This window comes from Bicyclus anynana, chromosome 22 (assembly GCF_947172395.1).
Source record: "Bicyclus anynana chromosome 22, ilBicAnyn1.1, whole genome shotgun sequence".
NCBI lineage: Eukaryota > Metazoa > Arthropoda > Insecta > Lepidoptera > Nymphalidae > Bicyclus > Bicyclus anynana.
In genome coordinates, this window is record NC_069104.1 from 10,695,244 (window position 1) to 10,713,751 (window position 18,508).

The 18,508-nt window shown below is 40.3% G+C and overlaps 2 protein-coding genes across 3 annotated transcripts; one reads left to right on the top strand and one right to left on the bottom strand.

Moving 5' to 3' along the window:
- Window positions 1-373: 373 nt before the first annotated feature.
- Window positions 374-9,836, top strand: LOC112054211 (UDP-glucosyltransferase 2-like). The gene is made up of 9 exons (XM_024093913.2): window positions 374-431; window positions 1,421-1,573; window positions 2,453-2,537; window positions 3,366-3,561; window positions 3,845-4,042; window positions 5,751-5,970; window positions 6,664-6,883; window positions 8,636-8,855; window positions 9,562-9,836. Exons 2-9 carry the CDS (start codon window positions 1,424-1,426, stop codon window positions 9,824-9,826), a joined length of 1,554 nt encoding a protein of 517 aa, XP_023949681.2. The 5' UTR covers window positions 374-431; window positions 1,421-1,423; the 3' UTR covers window positions 9,827-9,836.
- Window positions 9,837-10,119: 283 nt separating this feature from the next.
- Window positions 10,120-18,508, bottom strand: LOC112053941 (UDP-glycosyltransferase UGT5-like). 2 transcript variants are annotated; one of them, XM_024093566.2, is made up of 8 exons: window positions 18,290-18,497; window positions 16,154-16,241; window positions 15,138-15,327; window positions 14,455-14,646; window positions 13,740-13,959; window positions 12,303-12,522; window positions 10,960-11,179; window positions 10,120-10,416 (listed from the first exon to the last, which is right to left on the bottom strand). In XM_024093566.2, the coding sequence occupies exons 1-8, from the start codon at window positions 18,440-18,442 to the stop codon at window positions 10,146-10,148; spliced, it is 1,554 nt and encodes a 517-aa protein (XP_023949334.1). In that variant the 5' UTR covers window positions 18,443-18,497; the 3' UTR covers window positions 10,120-10,145. The 2 variants fall into 2 exon arrangements, with proteins under 2 accessions (XP_023949334.1, XP_052744481.1); XM_052888521.1 differs by lacking the exon at window positions 10,960-11,179 and having other exon boundaries at window positions 18,290-18,508.

Here is an 18,508-nt window from a genome sequence, read left to right on the forward strand (position 1 = left end):
CTCAAAAATTAAATAATACTAAAACACGCGTAATGACAGTTACCATTTTGTTCTCCGAGAAGGGCGAATTATGCATTTAATAACAATATAAAGCATTACAGAACGGCATACAGAAACACTTATTTCTGTCTAGTCTAGCGAGTGTGCCAAATACAGGTTGAAATATAAATATTTTTATCTTAAAATACCACCGACTTCGAAAACATAATAACCAACGTAACTAAAAAGCGAAAAATAACATTAAAGTGTTTACTACCCACTGATCAGTTTCAAGGCGGTGCCAAACCGGTAATGTATTCAAGGTTTACCTTACTATCATTAAGATACAGATTTCTCAGACATATTTTTTCTTTCATGTGGTTTTTTCAGTAACAACAAACACGATACAGTCTTTAAAGCCTTCTCTCCGTTTTTTCGTCGGTTGAAAAAATGTAAGTCCTTTGACTGACTAATACAGCAAATAAGTTTATACTACGGTGTTGTTTAAGTAGTGAGCATGATTAAGATGCAGCATCTTCAATGGCAGCTATTGCATTATCATCAACCGAGTTGGCGGCAGCGCACGGTGAAAGGTGCGCAGAATAGGTTGCGCACAGGTGGCTCAGTATCGTGATGTTTGGCAGTCCCTACAAAAGGCATATGTCCTGCAGTGGACGTCCATCGGCTGATATGATGATGATGATGATGATATTGATTACATGCATTCGGTTTTCCACACACGGGAAACAGGTTCGGAATTAATTCGCGTTAATTTATACACTAAAAACTTTGTATGCTAAAATTTAAGCTTTTATGTCCGTTGGAAACTTTTATGATCAGTCCAGTGAGTAAGTGACAAAATTAAGAAACTTTGACTATTCATAAATTTGAAATACACCATGTTTATACAATGCCTGCTTAGGTACTGAAAACTCAAGCGTCTGAGAAAAATATGGTAAAGCCTCTATCGTCCGATCATAAAGTGAATTATTAAACTATTACCATGCTAAAATAATTATTTTCAAGAACAACATATTCATTAAAATAAATTAAAGCTAAAAATTACTTAACAGTATATTAAGTTTAAATTTATAATTAGTATCTGTTGACCATGGGCCTAAAGTCTCAAAGGCAAGCGCCGCAAATACATAGTCATGCTAAAATTTTATTTGTCAGTCTAACCTCTAAAATAACTTAATATCTTAGATTATATTGTAGATTAGATTAGAATATATATAATCACGTTGTAGCTAAAAAACTAATGACATATCATATACCCTGTAAAAAATTTTTAATATTGTGAAAATCTTATAAATAGTTAAGCATGTCCATATCCTAAAATTGTAATTAAATGTAAGCATGAACTTAATGTATTAACGGTAGATTTTCCTTCATAAATAATAAAAATAATAATAATAATAAAAACCATCGTATGTTGCAGAAAATGTGGAAGCCGTTGGTATTTATATTAACAAGCTTCACGGTTCATATGTCAGAAGCTTATAGGATTTTACTGATATCACAAACGTTGAGTAAAAGCCACGCAATCCTGGCTGAAGGACTCATCAAACATTTAACTGACGCTGGTCATGAGGTAATGTATGTCGTAGTAGTAGTAGTATCTATAGCTTGGCAAATTCGTTCGTAACACTGATGGTCCACGGGGGCCGGGAGGGAGGTAGCGATGCCCTGCGCGCACGTCTTCATACCCGCGCAGTCCATCTATCTGACCCGCGTGCACGATTTCATACGCGCGAATTCCTTCCCGTCCCGTCGCCCGCATATCATGAAAGTGTCATCAAAGAACTTGCCAAGTATAATTAGCTTGGCAACTTCGTTCGTAACACTCCTGATGGTGTAGCGATGAATGAAAAACCCACGACTAATGCACCTCACTTCCCCGCACGCACGATTTCACACCCGCGTAGTCTTTCCCCCCGTCACCCGCATATCATGGGAGTATCATCAACGAATTTGCCAGACTATAGGCCAGGCCGTTCATTGATCGCCGACTTACGATGCGCCAGAGCACAAGTTGTCAATGTTTAACAATCTGATGAATTAAAAGTTAGCCCTTTGAAGAAAGACCGACCGTGTCACAAACAAGTGAATCAAATTTTACATTAATATTATTATTTAGTTTAACAACCTTAACTTATCATTATCAACCTCTCGAGTCTCCTCTCAGAATGAGAGGGGTTAGCCCAGTAGTCAACTACGCTGGCCCAATGCCGATTAGCAGACTTCACACACGCAGAGAATTAAGAAAATTCTCTGGTCTGCAGGTTTCCTCACAATGTTTTTTCAAAGGAAAAAGACACCGTAAGAGCCCATGAATTTACAAATTATGATACACCTGAAAATATTAGCTGTCTTGCATCAGTTGTGTTTAAAGGTACTCCTTAATTGTCTGTCTTTACTTCATACGCAAATATATTCTCGTATAATATTTTGTAAATCTAATCTGTTACAGATTACTTATATACAAACAATTCCACCAGAAAAACCCCTCCCAAGAGTTACTGTAGTCGATATTAGCGGCATCCTACCTCGACGAGGTAACGTACGTAACGTAACGCAATATTTATTTTATTGTTTTAATTAATACATATAAATAAAATAGAAATGTCTGTCTGTCTGGGTACTAGTTTTACACATTATTACTTAGTTTTAGTCTTTACGCAATACTAAAATACAAACAAGCTTTTTTTTTAATTTTTGATTTTTCTGTTTATTTCGTCGCCGTAGACTCTTTAATGGGGCTTCAGCGGCATCACTGGAGGGTTTGGGCGAGCGCAGAAATATCGCCTGAGTAAATGGGCAGAAAGACTCTCTAAGGGAGTCTCCTGTGAGACTCGGACCTCGGCTTAGAGGGCCGTTCGGGAGGGGTGGTTTGGCCTGAGTGAATCAGCCCGGGCGCCCCGGCGATCGTGAAATAAAAAGCCCACGTCTGTGTGACGTCAGATAACGGGAATCTCGTCTACGCTGGAGAAAACGCTATAGTAGCTTGTGTTATGTCTGGAAAGCTTAAGAATATTTATTTCACTTGACTGTTGGATCGGTCGGACACAGAAGGCGGTAAGCCTTATAACGGCGCGTACTGTGAGAAGGTTCCTCACTCTGGAGGTTCTGACCAACAATTGTTTGGAATGTAACGCCTACCTGAGAGCATAGTGGCAGTTTGATACTATGACGATCACGTTAACGTAAACACGCATTTCTAAGGAGTTGAAACAGTGGCATCTAGTGGTAGTAGTTTCAATTCCATATAAATTCGCGTTAACGTCAACGCGATAGATAGTAACAGTATGAAAACATCGAAAACTCCCATTAGGCACACAGTTTGATTTTCATGTACAAGAATGAATAAAAAAATTTTTTTTCAGACGATTTTTTTCACACAAAATCTATCTTTGAAAAGAGATTGAACAGCCTAAATTTGATGACGGGCTTTATGCCGGACATTTTACAAAGAAGTAGGCTTATTATAGAACACCCAAATATACAAAAACTTATAGCTGATAATAATCAGCACTTCGATGTTGTTATTTCAGAGTTCATGTTCAATACAATACATGCCGGGTAAGAATCTATCTGTACTAATATTATAAAGAGATAAAGTTTGTAAACCCACATTTGGCTCACAGCTGAGCTCGAGTCTCCTCTCAGAATGAGAGGGGTTAGGCCAATAGTCCACCACGCTGGCCCAATGCGGATTGGCAGACTTCACACACACAGAATTAAGAAAATTCTCTGGTATGCAGGTTTCTTAAATAACTTTGATAGTTTTCTTAGTCCCGTAACAAGGTATTAGTCTTTGAGCTAAACAACGTACGGACATGCATAAAGTATTTTTATTTATTAGTTTTGCAGGCTTATACAACTGTCCATTAATCTGGTTTTCACCAAGTAACCTAAACTGGATGGTATTTGATCTGATAGATGAAGCTACCAACCCAGCATACAGCGTCGACGCAGTATCATCAAGCACTCTACCCCTGACCTTCAGAGAACGGGTTGCGGAATTGGGTTTGCATATCATCAAGAGGATTGTCGTGATGCTGTAAGCTTACTTTTTTTCATCATCATCATCATTTTCAGCCGATGGACGTCCACTGCTGGACATAGGCCTCTTGCATGGACCTCCAAGCATAACGATCTCGAGCCGCCAGCATCCAGCGGTTTCCTGCAATCCGCTTGATGTCCTTTGTCCACCTAGTGGGGGGTCGACCAACACTGCGCTTTCCGGTGCGGGGTCGCCATTCCAACACCTTGGGACCCCAACGTCCATCGGCTCTTCGAACTATGTGGCCTGCCCATTGCCACTTCAGCTTCGCGACTCGCTGAGCTATGTCGGTGACTTTGGTTCGTCTGCGGATCTCCTCATTTCTGATTCGATCCCGCAGAGAAACTCCAAGCATAGATTGCTCCATCGCCCGCTGAGTGATTTTGAGCCTTCTGATGAGGCCCATAGTTAGCGACCAAGTTTCGGATCCGTATGTCATCACTGGCAACACGCACTGTTCGAAGGAAAAACTGTTAAACTGAACACTGTTAAAACACTGTTAAAAAAAAGGAGGAGGTCCTCAAAACGCCTATGCCATTTTATGTTTGTTACCATAAATTCGCCATTTATTAACCAATTTTTAAAATTACTTATTCGTGTGAAAAAGTATTTTTCCTAATTGGTCCCACATAGTTTTTACGAAAATCAGTTTAGTAAGGTTGTGTTAAAATCAAAATAACTGAAATAAGTGAAGGAACTTGCCCATACTGTGACGTTTACGGTCATAAATGTACCGTATGTCACAGAGTATATATTATGTACTAACTGACGCCGCGCAGTTTCACCCGCGTGGTTCTCGTTCCCGTAAAAATACGGGAACAATATATAGCCCATAGCCTTCCTCGATAAATGGGCTATCTAACACTGAAAGAGTTTTTTCAAATCGGACCAGTAGCTCCTGAGATTAGCGTATTCAATCAAACAAACAAACAAACTCTTCAGCTTTATATTAGTATAGAAGTATAGATTCTGTGGCTATGGGTACACTAAAAACAAAAAAGTAAAGGATTTTATTACAGTATTAAATGACCAAACAGATGGGCCTTCCTGAGTTGAAATGGTAAACCAAAGCCTTTAAATAGTCTAAAAAAAAACACTTTTGACGACTTCTCTAGCGCAGTCAATAGTGCTGAGTCTCAACATGGAACGTCCAGTTTCGTCGTTATCAACCCATATTCGGCTCACTGCTGAGCTCGAGTCTCCTCCCAGAATGAGAAGGATTAGGCCAATAGTCCACCACGCTAGCCCAATGCGGATTGGCAGACTTCACACACGCAGAGAATTAAGAAAATTCTTAGGTATGCAGGTTTCCTCACGATGTTTTTCCTTCACCGTTTGAGACACGTGATATGTAATCTCTTAAAATGCACACAACTGAAAAGTTGGAAGTTCATGCCCCGGACCGGATTCGAACCTACAGCCTGCGTAATCGGAGGCAGAGGTCATATCTACTGGGCTATCACGGCTCTGAGACAGTATAAGTTTACGGTTTTATAATTCGTAAATTGTCTTAGCTCTGGTCTAATTCGGCCGTGGCTAGTTACCGCCCTACCGGCAAAGACGTACCGGCAAACGATTCATTCCGGTGCGTTGCCGCGTAGAAAACGTTTTACAGATTGCAGCTTTAGATACCCGTTCCAATATAAAACTTGATACAGTTCTATTCAGACCAAGGTTTTTATATTTAGTCTAACATTAATTACAGATGGACCACAATAGTCGACAATGCGGTATACGAGAAAAACTTTGCACCTTTAATACGCGAGAGAAGAAACATCGCGCCGTCATTTGAATCTCTAGCTTACAACGGATCTCTAGTCCTGAGCAACTCGCACCCGTCTATGAGTGGGGCTGTGAGAGCGCCTCAGAACTTTATATCTATCGGAGGGTTTCATATTGACCGGAATGTTAAACCTTTAACTGAGGTAAATTTACTCTGGAGTTTTTTATCCTATCATAAACGCGAAAGTTTGTATGGATGTCTGTTACTCTTTAACGCCGCAACTATTGAACTGATTTGGCTGAAATTTGGAATGGTAATAGATATTTCTTTTGATTAAAACATAGGTATTTTCATCCCGGAAAAATCTATGGATACCGAGGCATTTGTGAAAAACTAAATTTCACGCGGACGAAGTCAGTCAGTAGTCAGTCAGTCAGTATCGGGCAAAACTTTATATGGACCGAACAAATATAACACAGCCCCTAGTTCCCTGTAGCTCCGCTATTCCTGGCTTTGGCAGCGATTACGGTAACGGCGGGGTAAGGGGTGTTTCGACCCTCCACCAGGTGGACTGATATTTGGAAGTCCCTTTAAAAGGCCTATGTCAAGTGGACGTCCATCGGCTGACATGATGATGATGATGAATGCGCTGGTCACTATCATTTTCACCCTATTTTAAGGGCCTACTGGCTACTACAGGACCAGATCTTCCTCAGAAGGAAGGGAAGGGACTATATGGACCACGCTGTTTCAAAGCGGGTTGATAATATGGACTATTTGTTAACGATCACAACCAGTTTATGATGATGATAACAATGTTTATGATATAATAGTATATAATACCGAAAATACCTTTAAAATCAAATTAAGAAAAACATTTATAATTCACCAATAGGATTTGCAAAAACTGATGGATGATGCAAAACACGGCGTAATTTACTTCAGTTTAGGCTCAAATTTGAAAAGCAAGCATTTGCCGAACGAAATAAAAAGGGACTTGTTGAGTATGTTCGGAAAACTGAAGCAAACAGTTGTATGGAAGTTCGAAGAGGATTTGCCAGAACGACCCACCAATGTGCACACTGTACCGTGGGCTCCACAACAAAGTATATTGGGTAAGTTCATCATCATCATCATATCAGCAGATGGACGTCCACTGGAGGACATAGGCCTTTTGTAGGGACTTCCGAACATCACGATAATGAGCCGCCTGCATCCAGCGAATCCCTGCGACTCGATGTCGTCAGTCCACCTGGTGGGGGGTCTACCAACACTGCGCTTCGTAGTGCGGGGTCGCCATTCCAGCACCTTGGGACCCCAACGTCCATCAGCTCTTCGAACTATGTGCCCCGCCCATTGCCACACAGCTTCGCAACTCGTTGAGCTATGTCGGTGACTTTGGTTCTTCTGCGGATCTCCTCATTTCTGATTCGATCACGCACAGACACTCCGAGCATAGCTTGCTCCATCGTCCGCTGTGAGACTCTTAGTCTTCTTACGAAGCCCATAGTTAGCGACCAAGAGACGGACCATAGATCATCACTGGCAACACGCATTGGGTAAGTTAATTCTATTAAAGTCGTTATTATCAACCCATATTCGGCTGTCTGCTGAGCTGGAGTCTCCTCTCAGAATGAGAGGTGTTAGGCCAATAGTCCACCACGCTAGCCCAATGCGGATTGGCAGACTTCACACACGCAGTGAAATAGGAAAATTCTCAGGTATGCATGTTTCCTCACGATGTTTTTCCATCACCGTTTGAGACACTCGACTGGTGGGAGGCTTCGACCGTGGCTAGTTACCACCCTACCGACAAAGACGTACCGCCAAGCGATTTAGCGTTCCGGTACGATGTCGTGTAGAAACCGAAAGGAGTGTGGATTTCCATCCTCCTCCTAACAAGTTAACCCGCTTCAATCTTAGACTGTATCATCATTAACCATCAGGTGAAATTGTAGTCAAGAGCTAACTTGTAAGAATAAAAAAAAACGTGATATTAAGTTGGAGGTGCAACTTAATATGAGAAAAGACTCGAGCTCAGCAGTGAGCCGTATATGGGTTGAAAACGACGACTGTTACTGTTTTTAATCATTATCATCATCATATCAGCCGATGGACGTCCACTGCAGGACATAGGCATTTTGTAGGGGCTTCCAAACATCACGATGCTGAGCCACCTGCATCCAGCGAATCTCTGCGACTCGCTTGTAGTCGTCAGCCCACCTGGTCGCCGTTCCAGCACTTTGTGACCCCAACGTCCATCGGCTCTTCGAACTATGTGCCCCGCCCATTGTCACTTCAGCTTCGCAACTCGTTGAGCTATCTCGGTGACTTTGGTTCTTCAGCGGATCTCCTCATTTCTGATTCGATCACGCAGAGATACTCCTAACATAGCTCGTCCCATCGCCCGCTATGTGACTCTGAGCCTTCTTATGAGGCCCATTGTTAGCGACCAAGTCTCGGAACCATAGGTCATCACTGGCAACACGCATTGGGTAAGTTAATTCTATTAAGGTATGTCATCATCGTTATTATCAACCCATATTCGGCTGTCCGCTGAGCTGGAGTCTCCTCTCAGAATGAGAGGGGTTAGGCCAATAGTCCACCACATTGGCCCAATGCGGATTGGCAGACTTAACACACGTAGAGAAATAGGAAAATTCTCTGGTATGCAGGTTTCCTCACGATTTCTTTCCTTCACCGTTTGAGACACGTGATATTTAATTTCTTAAAATGCATACAACTGAAAAGTTGGAGGTGCAACCCCTCTTTCTGAGAAAAGACTCGAGCACACAGCAGTGAGCCAAATATGGATTGATAACGACGACTGTTAATGTTTTTAATCAATAATTAAAATTTATTTACAGCACATAATAACTGTATCTTATTCATCACCCACGGCGGCTTACTATCTATCACTGAAACAATACATTTCGGAGTGCCCATCATAGGAATTCCAGCTTTCTACGACCAGTATGCTAACGTTCAAAGAGCTGTCAACATGGGATACGCCAAGAAAGTAGATCTATCATACGCAATGACTCAGGACCTAGAGTTTGCTATTCAAGATATGCTCGCTGACTCCAAGTAAGTACTATTAATAGCTTTACAGCATTAAATGATTTTGAAGTGGATAAGAAAAACTTAAGGAATAAACATCGTGAGGAAACCAGCACACCTGAGAATTTCCTAAGTAAGTAAGCTTTATACTGAAATTTTTAAATATGAAAATCACTTTTAGGGTGCAACCTGGAAAATTATAAAATTAAAATTCAAACTTTATCGCGTTAAATATCAAATGAAAGAGGATCACAAACATATTTTTATTGTAATTTTGAATTAAATAGTTTCAAAATTAATCATTAAAACCTGAGAATTGTACATACCTACTCGTATATGCGCGCGTCTAGACTCACAGCGTTCAGCAGTGGATATTAGTTCTACTACTACTACTAGTTTATACAGTAAGTACTAGAAAAAGTACAAATTTTCGATAAATTGTATAAAATTCTAATATAGTGCTAAGAAATGTATCCAAATTAAAGTTTTCAATGAATAGGTGGATGATGTGATGGACACACGATGGGTGGACACATGATGGATTTTCACTGAAGTCCTTCAAATAACCATTCACACATTTCATAAATATTTTGCACGCCTATAGGCAAGACATGTTTGGATCGAATAATTAATTGTATATTTAATTTTATAACAAGTGTAACCCATGTTTAAAGCAAATAAATAAATTATTATTATTATTATTATTATTAACATTATTTCATTGTTATTTTAGATATACTACCAGAGCAAAAGAACTATCAGAGATATACCACGACAGGACAGTTCCCCCAGAGAAAGAGTTGGTCCACTGGGTAGAACACGTCATAAAGACGCGCGGGGCACCGCATCTGCGCTCCCCTGCGTTTATAATGCCCTGGTACCAGAAGTTTTATCTAGATCTTGCATTCGTTGCGTTGGTCTTAATTTTCATATTGAAAAAAACATTACTAATTACCATTGGAATTAAAAAAACAATAGGAAAACAGAAGAAAACTTAACGTATTAACGAAATTAAAATAATATGTAACTTGATATATTTTTTTTATGTAAAAGAATCCCCTTATGTCAAGTCCCTTACTATATTGTAATAAATGGTACATAGGTATTGGATATAAAAAATATTTATTTTATTTTAATCACATTAAGAGTTTTTAAATTAAAATATCTATTTTAAAGGTAGTAATGTCTGTAGTTTTATAAAAATATAAAATTTTCAAATTGAGCTTTAACAAATGAATTATTGTGTTTTTTATCTGTTTGTCTCGCAAGTTGATAATAAAACAAAAGTACCTATTAATAAAAAACAAATTTAATTAATTAAGCTGTTTTCTTCTTATGACCACTGCCATTTTTTATAACCACTAATAAAGATTTACAGAGCTTAAAGCTTAGAATAACACCAAGTAGTAAAACTAGAAATATATCCAAGCTAAGCTTTTTATACCAGCTGGTCTGCAGCGCTGGGGAACGAAGGTGGAAGGCTCCTTGTGTTCTGATGACGTATTCCACCCAGTAAGCCAACTGCTGACCTGGTGACGCAATGTTGTCTTTGAAGATGGCGGAAAACTTCCTTGCACTTTGACGGTAGCTGGAAAAAGAGTATGACATTCAAAAATTCACTTAATTCTATTAGGCTTAGTTTATAAGGTGGACCGAGGATATAAAGCGGGTTGCAGGGAGCCGCTGGATGTTGGCGGCTTGAGACCGTTGTGCTTGGAGGTCCATGCAAGAGGCCTATGTCCAGCAGTGGACGTCGGATTAATTACCTTACGGATAAGGTAAGAGGATTAAAATCTATATTATAAAGCTGAAGATTTTGTTTGTTTAAACGCGCTGATCTCAGGAAGGTTCTTTCAGTGTTAGCCCATTTATCGAGGAAGGCTATAGGCCATATATTATTACGCTAAGATCAATAGGAGCGGAGCACCATCGAAGAATATTCCAAAATCGGGGAATTTTACTATGAGAGCTTGCGCTGCGTGCGCTGCGTAAACTGTTAAAATTTTGTTTTCCTCTTGGACATTTAAGAGTCAACTACCTTCTGAAGCTATCACACCAGTAATATTGCTCCCACCCTTTTTTCAAAATATAACACAATATTATAACAATATTATAATAGAAATAAAATTACCTTGGATTTTCCACCATATTCTTTATGGCCACCCTCAATTTTTCAGGGGCTTTTTCATCAAGATCTAACCGCATCCCGAAACCTTTGGCCGAAGCTCTTGCTATGTTGAGGTATTGGTCAGCGAAGAAGGGCATTCCAATTATGGGCACTCCTGTATTGAGGGTCTCCATTATAGAGAGGAGACCTCCGTGTGTGATGAAAAGCACGCAATTGGGATGCGCTGCAAAGAAAAATAAAAAACATACATACTTACAGTTGAAGATACTGTTACGGAGAACCCTATTACTATAGACATAGGGTTGATTATTGCTCGCACATTTCGGTTTGTTTACCATTTTAAGATTGCCTTGTTTACGTCGAATTTCTTGGAATCAACAACAAGCATATGGACGTTTCCAGAATGGTCTACACAATTCTGACGGGAATAAATACGCGTCGGAGCGGACGATCGGGGCAGTTTACTTCGGAACAAAGTAGAGTGAACATTAAGGGACACAAGCGATACAAGTGAACAATAGAGAACTCGGCTACAATTTTGGACTACGAATTGCCTACGTTTGGAAGTGTGTATTGATGCTTGGGTTAAGTAGTGAAACAAAGTCTTATATATAATGACAGCTGCATCGGCTAGGCAGCATTCGGGAAACTCCGCAATATCTTTTCGTCCGAAATTCCTCAGTGCCTGAAGACTTCGAACAGTGCGTGTTGCCAGTGATGACATATGGTTCAGAGTCACACAGCGGGCGATGGAACGAGCTATGCTCGGAGTATCTCTGCGTGATCGAATCAGAAATGAGAAGATCCGCTGAAGAACCAAAGTCACCGACATAGCTCAACCAGTTGCGAAGCTAAAGTGGCAATAGGGCGGGGCTCATAGTTCGAAGAGCCGATAGACGTTGGGGTCTCAAGGTGCTGTTGGTAGACCCCCCGCCAGGTGGACTGACGACATCAAGTCAGTCGCAGGGATTCGCTGGATGCAGGCGGCTCAGTATCGTGATGTTTGGAAGTCCCTACAAAAAGCCTATGTCCTGCAGTGGACGTCCATCGGCTGATATGATGATGATGATGATATAATGATAGACAATTTTGGTCGTCAATTTGGGTGCGATACTAGTCGTGAGTAATTACTTTTAAGAGTAAAAAGGGTTGTAAGGTAAGAACAGTTACGAAGCTCAGACTCACTAAATGAATGCAATGTGGTAGGCAGTTATATCTATTAATTAAAAAAATATCATTATCTTATTTTACAGGTCCACTGCAAAGCCAGGCTCTTGAAGGGGGATAATATGGAGCTTAGAACTACCACTCTAGTCCAATGCTGGTTGGCGGATTGTCATACATACCCAAAATGCTTTGCTGAGGTGCCCACGTGACAACATGAACGTTCTTTGGTACATTTGGAATAACTTGTTCCAACTTCCAAATGACAGTTTGCTTCAGTACGCCAAACACTTCGAGTAATCCGTTCTTGATATCATCTGGTATTTCACTGCTCTTCAGCATAGAGCCCATGCTGAAATAAATCACTCCATCTTTGGACTCGTCCATCAGTTTTTGCAAATCCTGAAACGTAATTGAATGAAGCATCATCATCTATGATGTTTTAAGATCCTGTTGCGGAGAACCCTATTACTTGAGACATAAGGTTCAAAATCACTCGCCAATGTCTAGCTGTTTTTAAACTTTTGTTATTGTTTTTTGTCGAATTTCGTGGAACAAAAACACGCGTGTAGGCGTTCGCAGAATGGTTTAGAATTATTCTGACGGGTATAAATATGCGCTGGACGGCTTCCGTGGGGCAGTTGACTTTCGGAGCGAAGCGGAGTAACAAAAAGTAAAACCAGCGATACAAGTAAATAATAGTGAACTCGGCTACGATTTTGGACAACATATTGCCTACGTTTGGAAGTGTGTATTGATGCTCGGATTAAGAATGGAATAAAGTCTCATACGATTCTCCAGGTGTTTCGTACCAAATCTTCGAACAATAGTTCGTAACAATCCAATTAAATGAAGAGTTGTCATATGCTTAAAGCATAGGAAAAGTTGTTAATATTATTTAAAAAAAAAAGTGTGTATCAGCTCCGACGCACGAATGGAGTTTACTCTTTCAGATCGACTGTCTAAATAAGTATATGTTGCCCAGCAGCATACACTATGTACGTCTCAATACTAACGCGCGAATAGTGAAAGGTGCGCAACCTAGGAGCAGCAGGCCGCGGCGTGCACGTCCGCACGCATGTGTTTACGCTGTTGGCGGCAGCGCACGTTGAAAGGTGCGCACAAAAAACGTAACGCTGTCATTCGTTCCTCGAATTTTATTGTCAATATTCTTTTCATACTAGGAGCTATATATGAAAAATCGATTGTAAAGCTATAAAAATTTACAATCGATTTTTCATATATTTTTTGACGGCCTCCGTGGCGCAGTGGTATGCGCAGTGGACTTACAAGACGGATGTCCTGGGGGTCGATCCCCGGCTGGGCTGATTGAGGTTTTCTTAATTTGTCCAGGTCTAGCTGGTGGGGGGCTTCGGCCGTGGCTAGTTACCACCCTACCGACAAAGACGTACCGTCAAGCGATTTAGCGTTCCGGTTCGATGTCGTGTAGAAACCGAAAGAAGTGTGGATTTTCATTCTCCTCCTAACAAGTTAGCCCGCTTCCATCTTAGACTGCATCATCACTTACCATCAGGTGAGATTGTAGTCAAGGGCTAACTTATAAATTTAGTAAAATGTTTTTATATATACCTATTTTAATAATAGTTATGAATGTTTACCTTTGGTAAAGGCTCAATGACATCTTTGATGTGGTAACCTCCGATATGTTTATAGTTTTCAGGCAAAGCCACATTATCCCCCGTCGCAGGGTGAGAGTTGCCCAGCATGAGGGATCCATTATATATGACATCGTCAAACTGTGGTAGCTTGTGACCCCTTCTGGTAATCGCCTCTCCGAAAACGTTCTTGAATTGGTCATTGTAAGTATCGCGTTCCGACCTGTAATTAAAAATTAGTAATTAAATACTATTTAGCGAGACTTAATGACTTAGAGCTTCCGCAACGATAATTAGGAGAAGTTAATGTTATACTATTAAATTGTATTTTTATTTGTAAGAATAATAAAGTTCAAAGATAGATGGTAAAACCAAGGGTAGGAAAACAGGTGTTGATTGATTGATAGGTACCGAATATTCATCAACGCTGTCGGCCGAAGCGCCGAATATCGTTCCATCGTTGCGATGCATACGGGAGCAAGTGTGTCACGTTTCATCATTACGTCATTTTCAAAAAACGTAACGAAACGAGTGACTTGGTCGGGATCACCTATTTCAAAAGTAGTGGTTTTTGTAACTATTTTGTCGCTACTTTTCTGGACTCACGATTCAAAACAAGCTTCCTATTATTGTTACAGACGTAAGAACAATGCAAAAAAATCTTCTAGAAGCTCTCAAAATAAGTTGTCATGGATCTAGTAAAAAATACGGGTCTCACCATCTTTGATAACTAAGCTTTGTTATGTAATACCAGTGGTACAGTCTGTCCCAGAAGGTGGTCGTGTAGTCTCTAGACAAATGGTCGACAGAGTATGCGGGGTTCACGTGACCATCTATCAGCGAAAGCACCGCCGTGTGTGGGATCATTGATGATGCCCAGATAAACGGACAATTGAACACTGACGAAAACCTGAAAAAAAAACATACGTGAATTAAATACACTGCTGGGAGGATTGCAACTTGCATAGTTGCAATCCTCCGAAATGGCTTGACGGTTTTTTTTTTACACGCTTTATATTAGCTTCACTTGTTCAAAGATGTTGTTGAGATCGGTACAACGACTTGCGGAACGGACGGCTTCAGTGTGCTCGTGGCGTTCGAGCCGTCCACATCTATTGTTGTGTAATTCTTTATGGGTTACTTGGGATATGCGGGGAAAGTGACTGGAGTGGAAAGGGGGTGTGTTTGTTAACAGTCAAAGGATCCTTTAACCCTACACACATCGTTCACAAGTGCGTGACTTCACTCAAGGTCATTCTCTGCCATTCTGGGGTCTTATTTTGGTTACAGTTTGATTAGTTAATTAAGTTGTCTTGACAAATGTTGTGAATCATTTTCATCAAAACCTGTTTTTGACATTCTTTCTATATCTCATGATATCTATGAAAATTAGCCACTTACCCAGCACTTAACTCCGAATACAACCATTCAACCACCACAGCGTCATATTGCTCCTTTGGATCATTTATAAACTTCTGTATGACGGGCATTCGGTACGTGTCATACAACATACTGTTCATCACATTGTGTACAAGGAAGTAGTTCTGTATGTCTAACTCTTTGCTCATAAACTTCCTTACGTCTAATATGTCTGAAAAATAAAATATGAATTTCATAATTAACAATCCATATTTAGCAGCATGAGTAAGTACGAGTCTCCTTATTACGAGAAAAAAGAGTTTCAGTTTCATTATCATTAATAGCTTATTTCAACAGCTTACTACAGAGCCAGCTGGACTTCACAACTTTAACATGATATTATATCAACCACCTCTTTTTTATTATTTACAAGTTAGCCCTTGACTACAATCTCACCCGATGGTAAGTGATGATGCAGTCTAAGATGGAAGCGGGCTAACTTGTCAGGAGGAAGATGAAAATCCACACCCCTTTTCGGTTTCTACACGACATCGTACCGGTACAAACGCTTAAATATAAATAAATAAAATATACTTAAACAATACAGATCACTATCTAGCCCCTAAGTAAGCATACAGAGTAGCTTGTGTTATGGGTGCTAAGATAGTTGATATTATAATATTAATATACAATTATATACTACATATAAATACTTATATAATGTATAAATACACACAGACACTGGAAAAAACGCATGCTCATCACACAAATATTTTCCAGTTGTGGGAATCGAACCCACGGCCGTGGATGCAGAAGGCAGAGTCACTACCCACGCGGCCGTCAAAGAGCCGTCAAAGAGCTTGGCCACGGCCGAAGCCTCCCACCAGCCAGACCTGGATCAAACCTCAATCGACCCAAGACCTCCATTTTGTAAATCCACGGCGCATACATTGCGCCACGGCGGCCATCAAAAAGTTAAGTGATAATGCAGTCTCAAATGAAGCATGCTTATTTGTAAGACGTACAGGTACTCAATTAAGTAATATTAAGAATCTTACTACGCATAAATGCAAAATTCTCTGATATATCAACTTGACGCAGTCTCGACGGAGGATCTTTGACTGGGAAAGGCGTTATGTAGGTCACCTGAAAGTAATGCATTCAATTATTTCACCCAAGCTAGGTTGTAGGTAAGATACGTGATAGCCCAGTGGATATGATCTTTGCCTCCGATTCCGGAGGGTGTGTGTTCGAATCCCTGTCCGGGGCATTTACCTCCAACTTTTCAGTAGTGTGCATTTTAAGAAATTAAATATCACGTGTCTCAAACGGTGAAGGAAAACATCGTGAGGAAACCTGCATACCAGAGAATTTTCGTAATTCTCTGTGTGTATGAAGTCTGCCAATCCGCGTTGGGGCAGCGTGGTGGACTATTGGCCTAACCCCTCTCATTCTGAGAGACTCGAGCTCAGCAGTGATAACGTAGATTTGTATAATCAAAAATAGTTAAAAAAAATATTTTCTTGTGTTTCTGCCTGGGTACAATGACTGATCCTGGGCTCCATACAATTTTGGACCATCTCTTGTTTTTGAAAAACAATACAAATAAATATAGTTTTTATAAATATAATAATGAATGTTTTATTTCGCATATTCCACAAAATACGTATTTTCTTTGAGCGTACTATATTTATCAAGCTAAATCTGGAAAATACTATATTTTTCTCAAAAAATGCAACCCTAGTGAAATATGTCATCATTCTGGACAGTCCCTCGGACATTGTGTGTGAATAATTGCATAGAAATAATCAAGTGACCAAGATAATCCACAAATAGCTTGCTCTTCAATAAGACCTTATCCATTCTGAAATGCCTTACTTTTCGACCCAGCGGTTATATCAACAGTTCTTGAAATAGCAGTGCATTGCTCTACTTGGACTGAACAATTATGGCTGACAGACAGTGCTAGTCGATCGGTCAGTAGGTCAAAAGAATTCATTAATAGAGGTACTTAAATTTCTACCATACCTTACCGCCATGTGGAATGTTGAGTCAACTATTATTGTTCCGATAGTTGTTTCAGTCAATGGTCTTACAGCAAAAAGCTTAAGAAGCTTTTACTTTACTGTTGGAACAAGAGTTGGATACAGAAGGCAGTGATTCTTGACGGCGTGTATTGTGAGGAGGTTCCATCACCTTGGATCCCTGACCGCCGGTTGCTTGGGCACTCAAATGTCCCGCAGCGTGGGAGATGATTTTTTTTTTATAAATTTTCAATAGTATTTTGTATTACGTTTTGTATTAACATAGTTAAAAAATAAAAAAGGACATATAAAGTGTGTGTCAGCTCCGACGCACGGATGGAGTTTACTCTTTTCAATAGCAACGCCTGAAAAGTGAAAGGTGCGCAAGCGAGGTGCAGCGTTGCGTGCGCGCCCACCAAAAGCGTGCACGTGCGTGCGGACGCGCTAGGCATGTGAACGCTGTTGGCGGCAGCGCACGGTGAAAGGTGCGCAGAATAGGTTGCGCACAAAAAAGGTAACGCTATGCGTTCATCGAATTTTACTGCCCATATTTTTTTCATAACGGAGGCTATATATGAAAAATCTATTCTTAAGGAGTGAACTCCAATAAGTTATGAAATGACATGCGTTACGTTTTTTGTGCGCAACCTATTCTGCGCACCTTTCACCGTGCGCTGCCGCCAACAGCGTGCACATACGTCCGCACCCATGTGCACGCTGTAGGCGGGCGCGCACGCCGCGGCCTGCTGCACCTCGGTTGCGCACCTTTCACTTTTAAGGCGCGAGTATTGAGACGTGCTTCGTGACGGGGTAACTTTTTGTTTCTTTTTAACATGCACACTTTTTTTTGTTGGTAAACAGTGCACATCGAGTAGGGCTTTAGTAATGCTTATGTTAAAGAAGACTAAATTTATAGAATTGTAAAATAACTAATAGACTTTATAATATACTTCACATTATATATTTTACTCTTACAATGATATAATCATTAAAATAAATTAGAAAGTTGCGCACTAAAAGTGCGCACCAAAAACGTGACACTTTTTCGTTAGTTCAGTTGGTTTTACCCCTCGGATTTTTCTCATACCGGGCGCCTTATATATAAAAAATCGATTCTTAAGGAGTAAACTCCAATAAACTCCAAAAATACTTAAATTTCTATAAAATTACCTCGTGTCCAGCAGCCAACAAATGCCTAACATAGCCTTCCCCGAGGATGGAATGACTCTTCCCTGGCATAGGGAACACCGCAAGCACCTTGTATCCATAACAACAATTCAGCACCAGTGTCAACAAAACAACAATACTATTACAACAACACATGGCCGTCACTTGGGTGATATGAATATTGTCTGCGAATTATTCAGTCTGTACTATTAACATTCCAGA